This window comes from Lissotriton helveticus, chromosome 2_1, assembly GCF_964261635.1.
Source record: "Lissotriton helveticus chromosome 2_1, aLisHel1.1, whole genome shotgun sequence".
NCBI lineage: Eukaryota > Metazoa > Chordata > Amphibia > Caudata > Salamandridae > Lissotriton > Lissotriton helveticus.
The window spans coordinates 1,246,263,966-1,246,283,806 of NC_136059.1; the positions used below are offsets into that span (position 1 = coordinate 1,246,263,966).

Genomic DNA, 19,841 nt, shown 5'->3' on the forward strand with positions numbered 1-19,841 from the left:
GGTTTACTCCTAAAAGAAACAAGAGTAGTGCACCAAGAACACGTTGAAGAGACCTGGTTAAGCTAGCAAATGAGGATCACCTCGTAACTATGAAAATAAGGGACTCCTTTGTGATTAAATCTGATTCCCAGGCATGGATTCAGTGGTGCAAGTGAGCAGATGGGTCTGGTGTCAAACAACCTCAGCAGCCTCATCACAAGTGCTGCTGGTTACAGTGCAGAATCAAAGTATAGACCGATACCAAGTGATAAGTACATCCTAGTTCTTAGGGCCATCTATTCGTACTACCCGTTTGCAGAAACTGTGAGCAACACCAATGCCAAAGTCATTATTACTAAGGCAAACTCAAAGTTCACTATAATAGGACTCCCAAGAGAAATAAAAACTGACAATGGTCTGCCGTTTCATAGTGAACAATTCAAGCAATATACATACTATGATGGGTTTGAACACCAGAGGATCAACCCGTGCTGGTCCCAAGCCAATGGGAAATTTAATATGACCCTTTAAAAAAGACTAAGCATCACACAACAAACAAGCGACTCGCAACAGTAAACCATCAAATCACTCCTGAAAGCATAAGCACATCACTACACTGAACCACTGGAGTGGCCCCCCAACTACTGGCTTTCAGGAAGTCGATGACAACAAGAACACCACATGTGGACTTTTCAAAAAAATAAAAGAACAGTACATGGAAATAAAGATTATCTGGTACAGGAAAAAGAATGGATTTGTCATGGAACATTAAGGGATTTACAAATTGGAGACACAGTATGGAGACGCAAAAGAAGAAGGTTGAACAAGTACCAGCTAAAATATGAGCCAGACTCCTATGCAGTGGAGAAGAACCAAGGGATCAAGAAAGTAATGGTCAAAGACTCACTAAATTGTTGAAGAAAATGAAAGACATTGAAAGTCCATGAGTGGTGAAGAGAGCCGGACCATGAAGGAATGTGAGGTTGATCAAAACTTGCTGGAAATAGCGATACAACATTAAAACGCTAAATGCCTACTCATCACCATCAGCCGACACCAGACAGTCCATGGTAGTAACACTGGTAAGGTCGAACATGCTATGTAATCACACATGCCTGCACAAAGTAAAAGTAAAGACGCTCCAGCCATTTTAGATGGTAGTTAATGTAAGGTGCTATTTTCTGTGTGGATGTACCTTTTGTTCTTGTATTATGTCATCAGTTTTTGAGCTACCAGGGCCAGCACAAAAGCAAAGAAGCATGACAAAAAAGATTTTAATGGCCTTTAATCACAAATTAAATCATGTATGGTTAATCCCACAATGAATGTATGCATCGTGAGAAATTGTATGGCTTATTTCCTGATGGCAAAAATCTTTAAAGCAAACACAAGGAGATGATGGACGGAGCACTGAAACTTTTCAGACACTCACCCCCAGTACCAGATCTGGGTTAAATCCATCATCATTCTTTAGCTCTCTTCGCCACCTCAGTTCAAACCCAGCTATATGCAAATCATTCTTAACCCTGTGCCTCATGGGAACATTCCAGCCCTTACTGCCAAGCCAGGTCTTCCCTGAAAAGGAAACAAGCATCCTGGGACCGGTTTCTGGGTAACACCCCTCATCAGCCAGGCTAGCTTGAATCCAGTGGCAAAGTGAGCAAGGGACCCACGTCTGGGCATTCCCTACCAACATAGGGCAAACAAAGCAAATACAAGGAGATGATGGACGGAGCGCTGAAACTTTTCTGACACTCACCCCCAGTCACAGACCTGGGTTGAATCTTTACCCCTGTTGCTTGAAGGATCATCTTTGATAGAAAACAGTTTTCACTCAATTGTTTTCCTGGAAATTTTGAAGATGTCCCGGAAGCAGCAATGAGGTTATATTTTCTCTAAATCCTTGGACATCTTACTCGTGCATCTCAGAAAAAAGTTGGACAAGTCGAGTTAAACACATACTCTCCACATACGCAGTTTGTCCGTTGAATCCACTGTGCTCTACGGTAGCTTCATCACAGACTTTCATTGAAGAACTAAAATGCTAACACTCAGTATTGATGACAAAGGACATACACACCTGGGCACCAAGTTGCTGGAACAGGAGCTGTGCAACTCACCACTGTTGCAAAGGAATAGGCTAAAGGAACAATTAGAACATGCTGTTTAATTGTATACTGTTTATTGTCAGTGCACATTTGAACCCCACTCTTTTAAAATGTGAAGAGACATAAGGTATTTATGGGCAGATTTAGAGTTTGGTGGGCAGGGCCATCAGGGCGATGGAATAAAATACTCTGTTGCCCTGATGGAGTCCCCGTCTGCCAAATTTTGATATGTCCATCAGCCCACCAGACGTCTCTGGCATTGAACAGAACCACCATATTCACTATATGTTTGATGGACCACTCCGTCGACACGACGGAGCTGCACAGTAAACTTACAATGCTTTTTTTTCCCCCAAAGCAAAAAACCAAAGTCGGACTGTGATTTTGAAAATGAAAGAAAACAATGTCCCCATGAAAGTTTTATCCCATGACGAGGAGGCCATTTTGCAGTTTGCGGTGTCCCTTACTGCCAGGTTTTATCTGGCGGTGACGGACAGTGAAAACAAATTATGTGTTGGGCCACATTAAATCAGGTGGGTGGTCACATGGCTAAACCTCCTTCAGGCTGTCAGACGTTTATATCACAGCAGAGACAGAGTCGTCTCCGCTATTGATATAGTGAATGTCCGCGCCCATCTGTAAATCATGTGGATGGACCTTCAGGATGGCAGGGTACTTTATTGCAACTTCAACAGAGTATCCTTTCCACCAACATCTAACTCAGACCCCTAATATTTAGTCTTATAATGGAAGAGAATAGTTAAATAAAAACTAAGAAAGTGCCCATCCTTCATCCAAAATTCCATTCCATCATCTGTTTCCTCAGACTATCCATTCTCTTTTTTTCAAGGTTACGTTTTTTATTCTAAAAAAGAAACACTTCTAAAGGAAATGAAGAGCTTTGCCAGTCTTCCAATGTAATGTATTGGAAAATATGGTTTAGACAGGCAGGATTCTATTTGCAGACAGATCACATATTCCAAATGTATAGGTTTGTGCCAAAATTTGTGATCAGGTATCCAAAGAGATGGCGATTGGAGATTTAATTTTTCTCTTTTTAGATCCAATTTCCTTTCTTTGAGCCGATCTTATGCACCTACATATATAAAGAAAAGTGTCTGCAGACATACCTTATACTTAATACAATTAAAGTTAATTATAAGAGAACTTTAGAAGAAAAAAAACATAGTGGCCTAACTCGCTTGTTTACAACCAAGCTAACAATGAAAGTAGTTGTGGATAGCTAAAATTCAGCTTCAGCACTCATCTCAGATAAAGCCAGTCTCCTCCTATTTATGTCACTGTAAAAATTGCTTTTCTCTTTCTAATGCTAGAGATCGCATTGTACTGTACCTCGTGCAATGGGTCTTTATTGCACACTACCGACTGCAAGTATAATTGCATACATAGAAACAAAAAATATACCAAAAGTATGTTTGCTTTCGCGATACAAACTGTTGATGCATCTGGTTTAAAAGCTTTGAGAGAACATGTTTTTCATATTTTCTACCAACACTTTCTCAAATTACAAAATAGCATTACAGCAAAGGGAACTATTGTTTTGTCATACAGCAATAAGAAAACAAATTCTTAAAATCACATTCTTTTCCTGTATGAGTTCAACTAAACAGCAAAGCTGCAATTGCAAACTTTGGCTAATGGACTACACACTTTCAAATAATGTTCATTGACTAAACTCACTATAAATATATAACTAAATAATCAAATGATAAATAAACTTGTTTTTGCGCTTTTCTAGCTCTGGGCGCATACAAGAACCATTTGTATCTGTATTTTTAACCTTCTGGAGGGAAACACAAAGAATTCTAAACATTACCTCCCTCCAGAGCTGGTACCTTCTGTGAGCTAGTCTTAACAGAGTTTTAGGAAAACAAGATTTAGTGATAAATAGACTATGGCTGTAATGAAGCTTAGCTCAGCTTCTTGCTGTGAATTTCCCTTGTAAATATGGAGTGACTAGGAGCCAATCTATATGAAGCATTTTGGTATTACTTAGCTGCCTGATGTACAATCAGGTGTACAAAGCACAACACAGGCCCCATTCTGTGTCGTGTACGGAATCCATAATGAATCAGCACATGGCCAACTAGGCACATTAGTAAGAGAAAGTCACAAGACTCAACTACGTTATGGGACTCCCATCACCTACATTCATCATGCTACCAACTACGGTGACAGAGAAGACCAAAAATACAGACTCAATCGACAGGCTACTTCATTAACCTTCCCTGGGGAACCTACAGCCTGATTCCAATAACTATCTCTTCACTTTCACATGTGTCTTTCTCCATCATCCATGACCTGCATTCCTCTCATCCTGCTTCACTTCTCCATTCACTACGGATTTTCTTACTTTTCCCTGGGGCTTCTCTCTCTATTTTAATATTTCCCTCAGGCTGTAACTCTTCTCTTATTTTTTCAGCTCCCTTTCTGTTACGGACGTTTACCTGGTCCGTCTTCCTACACCCCTGGTATCACTCACCTCTTCTCCCGACAAAGCCCTAACAACACTCATCTACTCATTTGTAAATTGTTGTTCTTCCATGAATTCTTAAGTACCATACCCTAGTCATGGTTCTCCTATATTGTTCTTGCTAAATCTTCTGGTATAGTGCTGTATAAAAATGTGTAAAAGCAAAATAAAAAAGAGAATAAGCGTTGAAGCCTGGCCCACCAGGGGGCAAACCCATAACTAGTATTCGGGCAGCTCTGACGCTTCCAAAGTGCCAGGTCTTGAGGCTCTTCCTGAATGCTTGCAGTGTGGGGGTTCATCTGATGCTGAAGGGGAGTTTGTTCCAGGTCGTGGCCGCGATGTAGGAGAAGGCTTTTCCTTTCATTCTGGCTCTGCAGATGCAAGGGATTTCGGCCAGGGCAAGATTTGTGGAGGAGAGGATTCTCTTGGGGGCGTAGAAGGAGATTCTTTCATTGAGGTATTAGAGTCTGGTGTTGTGGAGGGATTTGTAGGCGTGTGTGAGCAGCTTGAAAGTCACTTTTTACAACGGGGAGCCAGTGGAGTTCTCGTAGGTGCTGGATGATGTGGTTTTGTCATGGGATGTTGAGGATGAGTCTGGCTGTGGCGATTCTGGATGATCTGGAGTTAGTGGAGTAGAGATTTTTTGATTCTGGCATAGAGGGAGTTCCTGTAGTCCAGTCTACTGGTTATGAGTGTGGGGGTGACGGTCTTTCTGGATTCGGGGGGGATCCATCTGAAGGTTTTGTGGCGTATGCAGAGGGTGTTGAAGCACATGGAAGATACGGCGTTGATCTGTGGTTCATGGTGAGGGAGGAGTTGAGTATGATGCCGATGTTACTGGCGTGGTCCATGGGTGAGGGAGGGTTGCCAAGGACAGCTGTCATCCCATGCGGAGAGGGTGGATCCAAGGACGAGGACTTCAGTTTTCTCCGAGTTGAGCTTCAGGCAACTGCTTCTCCTCCAGGATGCAATGTCCTTCATTCCTTCCTGGAAACTGTATCTGATGATGTGGGAGCGTCTGAGTGTATGCTCCTCGTGGTCTGTGTAGTGTCTTCTGTGGTGACAGGGGTCCAGGTGGTGATAGTCGGGTGGGTGGCATTGCTGGTGGCTGGTATTGTGTCCATGCCTTAGTTCTGTTTGTCGAAATTGTCGTAGAGAGTCCTGATGTGCGTCAGGCAGGGGTTGGTGGGAGCTTCTGAGTGTATGCTCCTCATGGTCTGTGCGGTGTCTTCTGTGGTGACGGGTCTAGTTTGTGATGGCCAGCTGGGCGGCGTTGCTGGTGGCTGGTGTTGTGTCGGAACCTTGGTTCTGTCCACTGAAATTGTCGTAGAGAGTCCTGATCTTGTGATGGAAGAAGGAACAAAGTTTGTTGCAGAGATCCTGGGAGGGAGGGACATCGGAGGTTTCGCTGGGGGGTTTGCTGAATTCTTGTATGATGCTGAAGAGTTCCTTAGAGTTGCGGGAGTTGGAGAGGATTCTGTCCTGGATGAAGTTCCCCTTCGTGGACTGATGAGCTGGTGGTGTTCTGTCCTGGCGGTCTTGTTGGTGGTGTGTGCTTCAGAGGTTTTGCTGTTCCTCCATGCTTCCTCGAGTCTTTGGCACGTGCGCTTGGATTCTCTGAGGTCTGTGGTGAACCAGGTGGCTTTTGTGGTGCATTGTCTGTCAGAGTGTTGCTAACTACAAAGTTTGAAGACTCCTTCAAGAAAGAGAAATGTGTCATATGCCAAACTAATTCAAGCTAAAATGAACTGTAGTTGGACAGAAGAAAGATTGAGATAATGCAGAAATACTGCAAGACGAAGTTCACAAAAGATTGAAACTAATGGGTGAAAATGATCAAATATTTTATCATTATAACAACAAGTACTACAAATCGTATACGATGGAAAAAAGCCTGGGAAAAAATCATCGCAAAAATTGTAGAAACCAGTGAATCACAACTTCTTCTGAGTTTTCCGAAAAAGAGACGAGAACCAAACCCAATGCCCATCCACTTAGATGGCTACCCCTCGTCCACCTCCAACAACGGATCAGAATGCAGAGGATATTCAATGTGTTATCTGGGGTTTAGCCAGAACAAGGGCCAAAGGGGTTGACGAAAGAACAAAGTACAGAGTATGTGAGTCTCAAAGGGCAAACATGTTTTTATCTACAGCTAGTTTCTTCCAAGATGAAGTTTTCAGCCAAGTAGCTGACCTAAACAGCAAGGTGAATGTATTTGCAGCAGATTTGTATGCCCACACGTACTGCATGCATGCATACATTCGCAAACATGAATGTACAATGAGCTTTCAGCAGCAAAGTAGGTTTAAGCCAGTCCAATAACTGCTTTAACTGTCCAATAAGTGCTTTAATTGCGTAGAAGGTGTTAAACCAGTCTCTTTTTTGTTCTCTAGTCCCATTTATGCCACACGCTGGCATACATGTTAAGTTGTAGGAAAAACACCTATGAGAGAGTTGGATTAAAGGGACAGGGTAACAATGATGGCTTTTGACATGAAAGAAATTAGCAATGGTAATGATTGCACTAAACGTGTTAAGCCCACACAAGCTAAACCGAAAAAAAGATTCTTCTGTCTTCTAGCTGATGTGAACCCACAGAAGCAGTGCCTACCTTTTTGTCGTAGTCTCGATCCCACATGTCATTGATGGTACAGCCTGCACCACGCATCAGTACAGCTCCAGTGCCAAAAAGTGCCAGCATGCCCAGGTCAGGAAGGCAGCCAGATTCTGCTGCTAAGCCGATGCTCCAGGTGCAAGGTAAGTACAAAAGCCAGGTACCTGCCATAGAAAGACACACAACAGATTGGTCAAAACTGTCATGATAACAGCGATAAAAGATATAAACCAAAATAATACTAAATAACACGTCTTCGTTAACTTTCATATGGACCCGATTTGTTGCCAGAGTTCCCCAGGACCAAGGCCTACTTCACGCAAGGCTGCTACCCCAATTCAGAAAGGGAAAGGAGTCTAAAGGGGACTCTCCCCATCGCAAAATTAATTAGAACCCCAACTTGGGTGTCTGTAACAGACCAATTGTTTGCGGCTGAAATTACAGTTGAAAACCATTAATAAATAATCGAAGTTTGGAAGGAACAGCCCTTACACGATCCTTCCAAACTGCAATTCAGTATGGGTCAGTAACCTCATTAGGCAATTTTGAAGAAAAAAACATTCTGAAACACAAAATGGGGTTGTTACAATAGAAAAGAGTGCAAACTCCTACCTTTATTTCAGTATGAGTTTGCTGTTGATTTTCCATTACTTAGGACTAGATATATTTTCACAAAAGATCACAAACAATAAAACTGTGTAAGAATTCAATGTAATTACACAATTAGTCATAAAATCATATTTTATACAATTTGGATTGACAATCCAAAATAGTGATGTCTTGTGTTAGAGTCCTATAAAGTCATCAAAGATATCCTAGATGTGAAAGAATTAAAGTCCATTCAAAAGACCAGTGCGTTTTTAAGGTCTTCATCACTTGGAGTGGGTTGTGGTTAGTGCTTGCAACCAGCTTCTGCCAGGCACTGACTGGTTTAGATTCCTTTAACCCTCTCTTTGAAGGGCAGATTCGATGACATTTTGCAAACAATAATGGATACCAAGACCTCACTGAAAGGAAAGATAGATAGTGTGGTGAATGACGTGGGGATCCTGTGTGCTGATCATTTAAAAATTTGCCGAAATGATCAATGGCAACAAATAAATGTTAGCATCCCCGACGAAACCCACGGTGCTAGAACTGCAAACTCAGGTCAGAGCCATGGCTCTGTAAGTAAAGGAGTTACAATGCAGAAAGGAGGACGAAGAACGGTGACTGTTAGAAATTGGGTTCCTGGGTGACCGGGGTACAAGCCCAGGTCAAGCAGTAACCATACTCCTAGTCATGGTAAGTCACAAACACACCCTAAATTAACCTATGCTCACCCTCTGGTAGCTTGGTACAGATCAGTCAGGCTTAACTTAAGAGGCAATGAGTAAAGTATTTGTGCAACACTTCAAACTGTAAAACAGTGAAGACACCACACAAAAAGATTCTAGACCAGAAACTTAGCTCTTAATCTAATTAATAAAAGAAGACCAACATGACAAAAATCCAGTATGTAGAACTTGAGATCTTTTTTTTTTTTAAAGAATAGCTGTAAAGTAGCGGTTAGAAGCAGTAGGCGCCTTCTTGCAATATCTTTGTCCCCCGGACAAGGACAAAGTCAAAAGTTCAGGCCAACCGCGATGGAGCTCGGGTCAAATACAGAGACCCAGTGTGGCCTGCTGAACAAAGGTACCTTGATCCTGGTTGTGTCAATGTCAAAGATGCAGAGTGCAGTGAAACGATGTGTCAGTGTCGATCCAAGCAGCAGAGGGAATGTGCCATTCTTCTCCATGCAGTAGAGGAGATGCGTCGATTTTCTCAATGCAGCAGCGGTGATGCGTCTGTTCCGAAGGCGTTGCACCAGTTCCGAAGGCAATGCAGCGATTCCGCACCAGAGGATGCGCCTGTTCTGAAGGCGATGCGCCGGTTCTGTTGCCGCAGCAGAGGATGCGTTGGTTCCGCTGGGGGCCCACTTCCAAGGGTCCAGGAGTGCAGTGGCACCACTTGGCAGGGCAGACTCACAGATTGCAGAGTCCAGGCGCAGGAGCAAGATGGCTGTAAGCCTTTTTTGTGCCTGAAAGTTCAGACCAGGAGTCCAGCCAGCTCTCCCTTGGAGTCACTATGGGTTCAAGTGATGCAGGCCCAGTCCTTCTCACCCAAGCAAGAGAGAGCAGCAGGCAGCAGGACAACATAGCAAATCAGGAAGGAAACCAGCAAGCAGCAGTCCAGCAAAGTGGCAGTCCTTTCAACAGCACAGCAGTAGTTCTTCCTAGCAGAGTGGTCACAGGTTCAGATGTGGTGTGGTCTGAGGTCCAATACTTATACCCAGTGATGCCTTTGAAGTGGGGGAAAGTTCAAAAAGAAGCCTTTGACATGCACAACATCCCTGCCCTTCCTGCCCTGGCTCCAGGTTCACTACAGGGGGTTAAGCACCTCTCTCTGTGTAGACAGGACACAGCATATTCAAGTGTAAGTGAGGCTGTGCCCAGCTCCTCCCTCCTATCCTGCCAGGATGGCCCATCACGTCACACCTAAGTTCCCATTGTGTGTGGCTGTCTAGGAGGAATACACAAAGCCCAACTGTCAACTACCACAAACATGTGATCAGAGACAGGCTGCGTACACCAAATGGCGAACGTAAGAAAATGCCAACTTTCTAAAAGTGCCATTTTCAGAATTACAATTTAAAATCCAACTTCACCATAAGTTGTGATTTTTAATTGTGACTCAAGAAAAACCAAACTCGAATCAATTATACCTTCTCATTCGAAAATGATTCTTGTAAAATGTAATAAGGCAATCCCAATGTTATCCTATGGGAGATATAAGCCTGGAAATTGTGAAAAACAAATTTAAGAGTTTTTGATTACCAGGACATGTAAAACTTAAAAGTACATGCCCAACTTTTTAAATACACTGCAACCTGCCCTAAGGCTGTCCAGGGCGTACCTTAGAGGGGATTTATATTTATTAAAAAGGAAGGGTTGGCCCTGGCAAGAGGTTTAACTTGCCAGGAGGCTGACATGGCAGTGTAAACTGCCTAGACAGGCTCTGTAATGGCAGGCCAGAGACATGTTTAAAGGGCTACTTAAGTGGGTGACACAACCAGTGCTGCAGGCCCACTAGTAGCATTTAATTTACAGGCCCTGGGCACATGTAGTACACATTACTAGGGAATTATAAGTAAATTAAATATGCCAATTGTGGATAAGTCAATGTTACCACATTACCACAAGTGCACAAGCACTTTAGCACTGGTCAGCAGTGGTCAAGTGCACAGAATCATAAGGCCAGCAAAACCGAAGTCAACAAAAACTGGAGGTCTGGAAGCAAAAAGTCAGAGGAAACCCCACCAAACATGCAAGGTCTAACAGTAACCTTGCACTGCATAGGGGTACCTGGGAAGTAGGAGGGCCCTCGGGCATATGAGTTTGTTGTGCAGTGGATGTAACAGCATGTCTTCAAGGGAACACCCCCACAACATTTTGTGAAAGAACATGCACACAGAGTACCGGGTGAGTACAGTGGCCATTAGCGCCCACTATCGACTTATCGCAAAATGCCTGAACGAATGCAGCCGGGATTGAATCCTTGCTAAGGCACATGAGCATGGTTCATAGGTTATGAGAACTCTTGGGTGCACATACTCCTGAATTTTATGAGTTTGATACACTGGCAAAGCAGGAGTTATCTACACGTTAAACAATGCCTTTGGACATATGAGAATTATTTCGCTTTTATTTTCCCCATGAGGCTCAGGGTAATAACGAAGGGCGAAATGCATATCGATGCTTCCCTGGATGATGCTATATCCTGACTGGAGATCCAAGGCATTTCTTATCCTTCTGAGATCATGGAGATTACATGACCCACGAGATCTACACAAAGCAGGCTGATGGCAAAAATAAAGTGAATGCCAGAATAATGAAGGCACTGGCAGAGGAAGAACAAGCAAGTTTGGTTGAAGACGATCCTAGCTACAGGACTTGCTGCACGTCTACTACTAACTACCAAGGGCACCTTGAATCATGGAGGTGCAGCGGGGTGTTTCTCCAGCAGGAGCATGGGCTCATGGTTCACATCTGACCCTGATGACAACCAAACTTCCCACCTGATTCTGTACTGGGACACTTTCTGTGTTGATAGTAAGATCAATGTGAGTTACTGGTATGAGTGAGCAGTCTTGGGTACAAAGGGGTGTGTGGGTAGTATGAGATGGCTTTAGTGATATGTTCAGAAATGGGGGGAGGGATTCTGGGCGAGGTGATAGAGGGTGATAGCTGTGATATTAAATTGACCAGGCTAGGATACTTGTCTGCATACTGATGTTTATTTTGCTTTATATTTTTTCATCCCCTTCGTTTTCTCTTGCATGCTCCATGCTGCCAGTGAAGCATGGGCGATTCCAATCACGTAGTTTGTTAATACAGGGTGGTGAGGTAGTTACTCAAACCTCAGCTGGGACAAACGGATAGGTAGCTGGGAGCTAAGGAGGCAGAACTAATAGGAGTCTCCATATAACCAGAGAGTGGTCAATTAAATGGGGCCACTTGTATGTAACGCGCAGTGGTAGTTGGCCATGGACTGCTGCATGGTAGAGTGGGTTAAAATGACCACATTGGGACACAGATTAACTGCATTAAGTTGAAAATGTGGGGATTGGGTATGCCATGTTAACGTCAAAGGGTCATTATGCATTTGCAGCAAAGGAAGATGCACAATGCCTGCATACAGAAAACACATTTAGTTCAAACAGAATTACAGAAATTGCAAATGAAGTGGGAGGTCAGTTATACTGCACCATGTATTCTATGTTTGCAAGAGGCATTCTGATATGGATTTCCCCTGGTGTAGCATATGAGGTGAGAGCACACATACTGATCTAGTGGGGTGGTATGAGACATTATTAAGAGCAATGGACGGAGATCGGTTAGCAATGACACACTTGTATGCCCCCAACATGAATTAGTCCCAGTACCTGGAAGGCGCACATTGCGTTCTAGGCGGGGATTACAAAACAGTAATGGATGTGTACAAAGACAGATCTACTCTGCCACTTCAAGGGGCGGTATGCAGGGTGTCTTGTCAACAATCAATGGAGTGGACAAAACAGTGGGGACTGGTAGAGGCCTGGAAGGTGATGCACCCGTACTCCATTGAGTTCCCTTATCACGCCCTAGTGCACGTGGTATACACTGGGCTAGATATGTTCTAGACCAGGCTAAAAATAAGCTGGGGCTGAACACTCTGAATATTTATGTTTTACACTCCCAGATCACAACCCCTTGTTCTTCCCATTGGGTCTGACTGCAATTCGATTATGCATCCCCACATGGAGATTAAGGGTACATGCTCTGTTATACCTGGGCTTTCGCACTAAGTTAGGCACCTGCAAACATAATTTCTTTAGAGAGGATGAGAGGTCTGACGCTGATCATTCTGTACTCTTAGAAGCATTCAAGGTGGTAATGTGTGGTGTCTCCCTCAAGACTATGTTTGGAGTTAAGAAGGTATTGACGTGACAGATACTAGAAAAAGAAACAGAATGGAGGGAACTTGTGGCTAGATCAGTGCTTGATGTGGAGACTTGGAAGCATAAGTCGGAGGTTTTCAAGGTGCACACAAATTTAGTGGACAGATTTAGCAGGGTCCATTATAAAGACTAACTGGTCACACTGCATGAAGACGGAGACAGGGCAGGTCAGATGCTGAGTTTGCTTCATAATAAGGTTCACTTTATTCCCAGCCCGGGCAATTAGGCAATTAGTACTGTCAACACAACTATGTTTCTGCAGCTTATCCCTGCCTATATTGAACACAATGTAGTGCCTATTAATTTACTTGCCAAGAATAAAACCCTGGGGATGGATGGGCTGCCAACAAAATTTTAAGCAACCTACCAACAACTGGTACTGCGTTAGTTAATATTATATATAACAAATTGGCCACTGTTGGGACACTACTTCAGTCCACTCAAACGCCCACTATCGTGTTTCTTAAGTCAGGGCACAACCCTTTTAGAGATACATTCTTATAGGATCCTCTTGCTGCTTAATTCTGAGTACTAGCAAAGGTGTTTGCAACTCGCTTCATGTCCCTGATGGTAGCGCTCACATTCCCTGATCAAAATGGGTTCATTCCAGATTGACGAACACGCATGAACCTCCGAAGGCTGTTTAATGTCTTGGACTAGGTCGCCATTGGTCATTGAACTCCAATGGTTGTGTCTCTTGATATTGAAAAGTTATTTGACTCCCTGATCTGGCCATACCTGTTTACAGCTCTACGAAAAAACGAGCTAGGGGAAGGCTTTCTGAAATAGGTTCAGTAATTGCATTTTGCACATAAGGCGAGAGTTAGAAAGGGCTTGGTGTTCTCGGCCTTGTGATAAATCTATAGAGGAACAAGACACAGGTGTCTGAGTTCCCCATTGCCATTTGCACTAGCAATGGAGCCATTGGCTTGCATGTGTCAGAAGAGGGACGATGATCGGGGAATCCAGCTATTGCATATATTCGTGAAAGAAAAAAACAGACATAAGGGGGCTGGGTAGGTATACCCTGACCCCCTAGACCTGGTAGGCAACAAATAAGGTGGATAATGGGTGCTGTGATAGTAAATACGATGTTTAGAGGAAAGGACTGTTTAATTTTAATTTATGAAATAGTTTAATTTAAATTGATGGAAACTGTGCAAATTAATTCACATGTACATGTAAAAAAAATGAATGAAATTTCCCCCGTAAAATTGCACGTGAAGAGAGGTGGGAAGCACATTTTCCTATCTCAAATGTAACGGAATCCATAAGAGTGTGTGTTTAACAGACAATCAGTTTCCCGAGTGCGATAACCTGTGCTTGAATGAATGCAGTTTTTAAAAGCACAGAAAAAGTTTAAGATAAAAAAACTTATGTTGTGGATGAAGTGCAGTCACAAATATTGTTTAAAGCTGTCTAATATTACTGGCTCACTGTGCCATTGGAATCAAGCTATCCTGGCTGAAGAGGGGTGCAACCCCGAAACCGGTCCTAGGATGCTGGTTTCCGGTCCAGGGAAGACCTGGCTTGGCAGTTCGGGCAGGACTGTTCCCATGAGGCACAGGGTCAAGACTGATTTGCATATGGCCAGGTCTAAACTGGGGTGGCATGGTGAGAAAAAGAATGATGGATTTAACCCAGAACTCTTGACTGGGGGTGAATGTTTTGATTTGTTCTGCATTCCGTCCATCAATTGTGAGTCTTTTGATTTCTTGCCCTAAGTGCGCCAGGTATGCCCAGACGTGGGTCATGGGCTCACTGTGCCATTGGAATCAAGCTATCATGGCTGAAGAGGGGTGAAACCCCGAAACCGGTCCTAGGATGCTTGTTTCCGGTCCAGGGAGGACATGGCTTGGCAGTTCGGGCTAGACTGTTCCCATGAGGCACAGGGTCAAGACTGATTTGCATATGGCCAGGTCTAAACTGGGGTGGCATGTGAGCAAAAGAATGATGGATTTAACCCAGATCTCATGACTGTGGGTGAATGTTTTGATTTGTTTTGCATTCTGTCCATCAATTGTGTGTCTTTTAATATTACAAATGAGAGGCAGCATTATTTGGGGGGAACAAAACTCATGCTGTGGTGGAGGTGCAGATGCGAATATTGCTTAAAGCCGTCTAACATAACAAATTAAAGGCAGAATTGTTCAAGGTAGAATAAAGGTAATTTTAAAGCTGAATGTGCTCTCTTAGTTGTTTTTTGGATACCAATAAGCTAACATAAGTGAAGAGTAGCATACCTTACACATTTCCTATGTTTTTGCAGTCACAACTATTGTTTAAAGCTGTCTAACAAAAGAGCTGAAAGGCAGCATTGTTCGAGGGGAATAAAACTCATGTTATGGTTGAGGTGCAGTTGCAGATATTATTTAAAGCTGTCTAAAATAACAAATGAAAGGCAGCATTGTCTGCCATTGAATAAATGTAAATTTAAAGTTGAATGTAAATGTTGCCCTCTTCTTTGCTTTTTGGACACACCGTAAGCTAAAATAAGTAAAGGGTAACATTTTCCCGTGTGCCTTGTACACATCCTGTGTTTTTGCAGTCACAACTATTGTTTGAAGTCGTCTAACAAAAGAATTCAAAAGCAGCATTGTTCGAGGAGAATAAAACGTAGGTTGTGGTTGAGGAACAGAATAATCTAGCCCTCCCTTTAACATTGCAAGTAAAAGCAGTGTAGGAAGCACATTTCCTTAGCTCAAATAAAACAGAGCTGCATGTGAGGGCTTGTTTATTTACCTTTATTCCACCTCGGACAATGCGGCCTTTCATTTGTTATATTAGATAGCACATGCTGCCTTGGAGTCAGACAGCTAAGAAATAAAGAAATAAAAAAATATAAAAAGATGTTGTTTCAGCACTTACAAAAGGCTACACACGCTGCCTCAATAAACGAACCACAATGAATAAATTAAAATGCCACATGTTATATTTAATAAAAAGGTGGCCACACTGCCATGCAGACAGAATGCAAAAAAATTGCTTTGAAAAGCCAACACACGCTGACTTTATGAACAAAAATATGATAACTCAATCATAATGCAAGATGGTATAAAGATTTTAAAAGGCGCCACATGCAGCCTTGTGGAAATAGCTTGGAAAAAGTGACACAAGCTGCATTTAAGACAGAATGCAAAAAGAAAAATTAATGGACGGAATGCTGAACAATGTCAAACATTCACCCCAAATGCAGAGATCTGGACCTAAATCCATAGTTTTTTTCCTCCCCATGCCATTCCAGTTTGGACCCAGACATATGGAAATCAGTCTTGACCCTACTGTCCATGGGAACAGTCCAGTCTGAACTGCCAGGCAGGTCCTCCCTGAACCGGAACAAGCATCCTGGGACTCGTTTTGGGGTGTCACCCCTCATCAGCCAGCCTAGCTTGACTCCAATGGCATAGCGAGCACAGGACCCATGTCCGGGCATACCTGTCCCACGTGATGAATGCAAAAAGAACAATTGATGGACGGACTGCTGAACTTTGTCAAACATTCATCCCCAGTACAGAGATCTGGGCCTAAATCCATAATTGTTTAGCTCACCATGCCATTCCAGTTTGGACTCAGCCATATGCAAATCAGTCTTGACCCTGCTGCCCATGGGAACAGTTCAGCTCGAACTGCCAGGCCAGGTCCTCCCGGACCGGAACAAGCATCCAAGGACCAGTTAGGCTGGGCTAACTTGAATCCATGGGCATAGCAAGCACAGGGCCCACGTCTGGGCATACCCTTCCCACTGAGAGCGTGGGTCCTCAGAAGAGGCAGAAACATTCTCAAGGTGACTAGCGAGAATCCTTTCAGAGCTTCAATAGAACTGGCTTGGATTGTATGAGGGGACCTACATTGGATACCACATTAAGGCACCAAACGAATTCTACAAAATGGTTCACTTATGAACATGTGGCTGATTAAGTTTCATTGCATTTGAGACAAACTTTAGATAGGATAAAAATAAAGAGATTATGTTTGGTATATACTCACCCTTCTCTTGCAAATAACATTACAGATATGCCAGTAATACATCACAACATGCTGTTCTTCTTTATCAAATTTGGGAAGGAGCCAATCAAAGAGGTTTATATTGCCCGGACAGCAAGCACACTTACAAGAATTCTTGATTTAGCTCAGGAAGTTGGATCGGAAGGTTCTTAAGTGGTTCCTGAAACGGTCTAATTAGGCTCAAAAGGCAACTTGCATACAGTAGTAAAGTCTCCTGTTAAACATAGACTCTAAGTTCGAAAGTTTATCTTATAAAGAAGGTGATCAACAGGCAAACAGCATGCTATCGGAGGCTCACTTATAACGGAAATGACCAGGTATGTATCTACTTTCGTATTTATAGACAAAGCTAAGTTCTCCTTGAAAAAGATAATCGGATCTAGGGTTTTGACAGGCTGGCAAATGAAAGACTTGCTTTGCTGGTATTACATCTCACAAAGGAATAATTACTACAGAGGCTCCTTTGGGTTGTCTCAAGCAAAAAAAAAACTCAATTCTATCCTCATAGGAGTAGAAGATTCAGGGCAGGGGATATAGTCCTAGAGTAGTGAAAAGTACAGGTAAGAATGTTCGATTCTGACCTTCATTCAGTAGGGAGCTGATTGGCGCTTTTTCTACCAGCATGGCAAAACATCACCTCAGACCAGTGGACACAGCACACAATTCAAGGGTATTGTATATAGATCTATAACAAACTCCCATCCACCACTTTCTTCCTCAGCACCTCCTTTTGTCTCGGGAGCCAAATCATTTGGAAGGAAGTACAACATTTTTAGTTCACAAGATGAACGTAAAATTTCACCTATGATGAATCTAAAAACGTTTAACAATTTTGAGGCATACCATCACTTCAAGATGGAGATGTTTGTACTTATCAGAGATTCTCATTTAGAAGGTGAATGGATGGTCCATTTGGACCTTCAAGACGCTTACCTCACAATCTCAGTTCACACTGCATACAGACAATAAATACAGTTTTAGTGGGAAGAATCATTCTTCTAATTCAAAATACTCCTTTTGTCCTCTCTTCAGCAGCATGGTGCTTCACAAAGATAATTAGACCTGTAGTAGTTGACTTAAGACATTAAAGAATATGGTTAATCGTCAATATAAACGATTTTCTCCTCATGGCCCATAACAAAAATCAAGTGCAATCCCAGTTAGAGGAATGTCTTCAGCTCTTGCAGAATCTAGGGTTCCTAGTAAATATGGAGAAGGTATTTCTCATACCTTCAAATAAAATAGAATTCTTGGGTTTCCTAATAGATAAAAAAAGACTTCCTCAACAGAGGGCTCCTTTAGTAAAGAAATACAACAGACATCAAACATGTTGGAAGTTTCTATGATATTTTTAGCACGATTAGTAAGCCTATAAGCTTCGACTATTCAAGCAATTTTTCCAGGCACTCTGCACAAATGAGCACAGAGATTGTAAGTTTAACACCTTTGTAAGGATCTCTATTATTCAGGCTCAATAACCTCGATGTAGAACTTCAATAGAGGTTAGATCACCTAGATGCATGGAATGGATTTGTGATCTTCTACCCCAGATCTTGTATTAGAATTTGATGCAAGACAGACAGGTTGGGGAGCAAGATGTGGCCAGTACTCGACTGGGGGTACGTGGTCAGAGCAGGTGTCATTTCTGCACATAAATTGTTTAGAGATGCCTGCAGACTTCTTTGCCATCCAAACATTCACAAAAAAATAAGATACGCTGTTCAATTCTCTTATGAAGGATAAATCTCTCAGCTGTGAGGCACATCAACCATTTAAGAGAAACAAAATTCAAACAAATTGGCGGAATTAGACAAATGTTTTGGGGAATTTTATTCACAACAAAGACTGTTCAAACTGAATATTTCCCGGGGAATCTAAACACCAACGCAGACTGGTGTTCAAGGCACCTTCAAGACTCCAGCGATTGGCGCCTAGATCCTTCCATATTCAGAAAGGTATCTTCAAAATTTGGTCCAATGACACTAGATCTGTTTGCCTCCTGCTTGAAATCCAACTTCTTTCTTATTTCAGTAGGTGGCCACAACTTCAGACTCTAGCCTTGCTTCAGAATTGGTCCTAACATCTCAATTACGCCCTCCCCCCATTTATCATGGTAGCTCATGCTTTAGCTAAAATGTGTTGTCAAAAGACTTCCCTGGTTCTAACAGCCCCATTACAGCAAGCTCAACCATGGACCATCCTAGATCTGTCAATAGACTACTAACTTGTTCCCAGTCTCCTTCTGGATCTCTTGCGTCAATATTACAACATGATACTCAGCCAGCCCCCAGTTTTATTAGCCCAGAAAGTTTTCTGTGGAGAACCCCAGGAATGTTGGAGGAAGCTCCTCAATTCATCTACCAATCTAGGGCAACAGAAAACAACTAAGCTTTAAAAATCCACTTGGATGGTATGAAACAGCTGGTGTCTGGACAGAGATTCAGATCCCTTTTCAGCAGATGTAACCTTGATTGTTAATTTCTTAGCCTCTCTGGCTCTTCAAGGTGAGACATACAGAACAGTAAATACTTACACACAAAAGAGTGGATGGCAGGACAGTTAGAGAATATCCATTAGTGAGTTATCGCTTAAAGGCAGTAAGATTATCGAAACCTTTGCCAAAGTATAATCAAATGCAGAATGTTAACCTATTTTTTTATTTGTTTATTAGTTGGCATGATAATGTTGATTACTCTTTGAAATTCTTATCAGTAAAACTAACAGTTTTGTTAATTCTCGTGTCTTTGAAATATCTTTCTGACGTCAAAGCCTTGAATATTTCCTTAGTTCACTATAAACTACAGGTGTTTTTTTTCCAAGTCGGAAGAAGAACAAAAATTCGCTTAATTATAGTTCACTACCTGTATTTTCCTTTTCAAACTAAATTTTGTGTAAAACATTATATAAAGACAAAAATATCTAAAACTGCAAATTTCAGAATGTCCTCCTCTGTCCGATAGTTTGTGTCCTTTCCGAAATCTCCACACCGGTGTCTTCTACTCACTCCTATAGCTGTGTCAAATGGGTAATGAATTTAGAGGGTATCGATACCAGTACGTATGGTGCACACTCTAGTTCAGGAGCCATGGCTTCAAAAGCCTTTTGTAGCTGTTGCTGACT

General features: G+C 42.5%; 1 protein-coding gene across 1 annotated transcript in view; it reads right to left on the reverse strand.

The window, feature by feature from the left end:
* The window catches only part of COQ2 (coenzyme Q2, polyprenyltransferase), a 276,674-nt gene that overhangs the window by 198,081 nt on the left and 58,752 nt on the right, over positions 1–19,841 (reverse strand). The window contains exon 3 of the mRNA XM_078677496.1: positions 7,196–7,362. Coding sequence (XP_078533622.1) covers positions 7,196–7,362 — 167 coding nt within the window. The remainder of the gene's footprint in view (positions 1–7,195; positions 7,363–19,841) is intronic.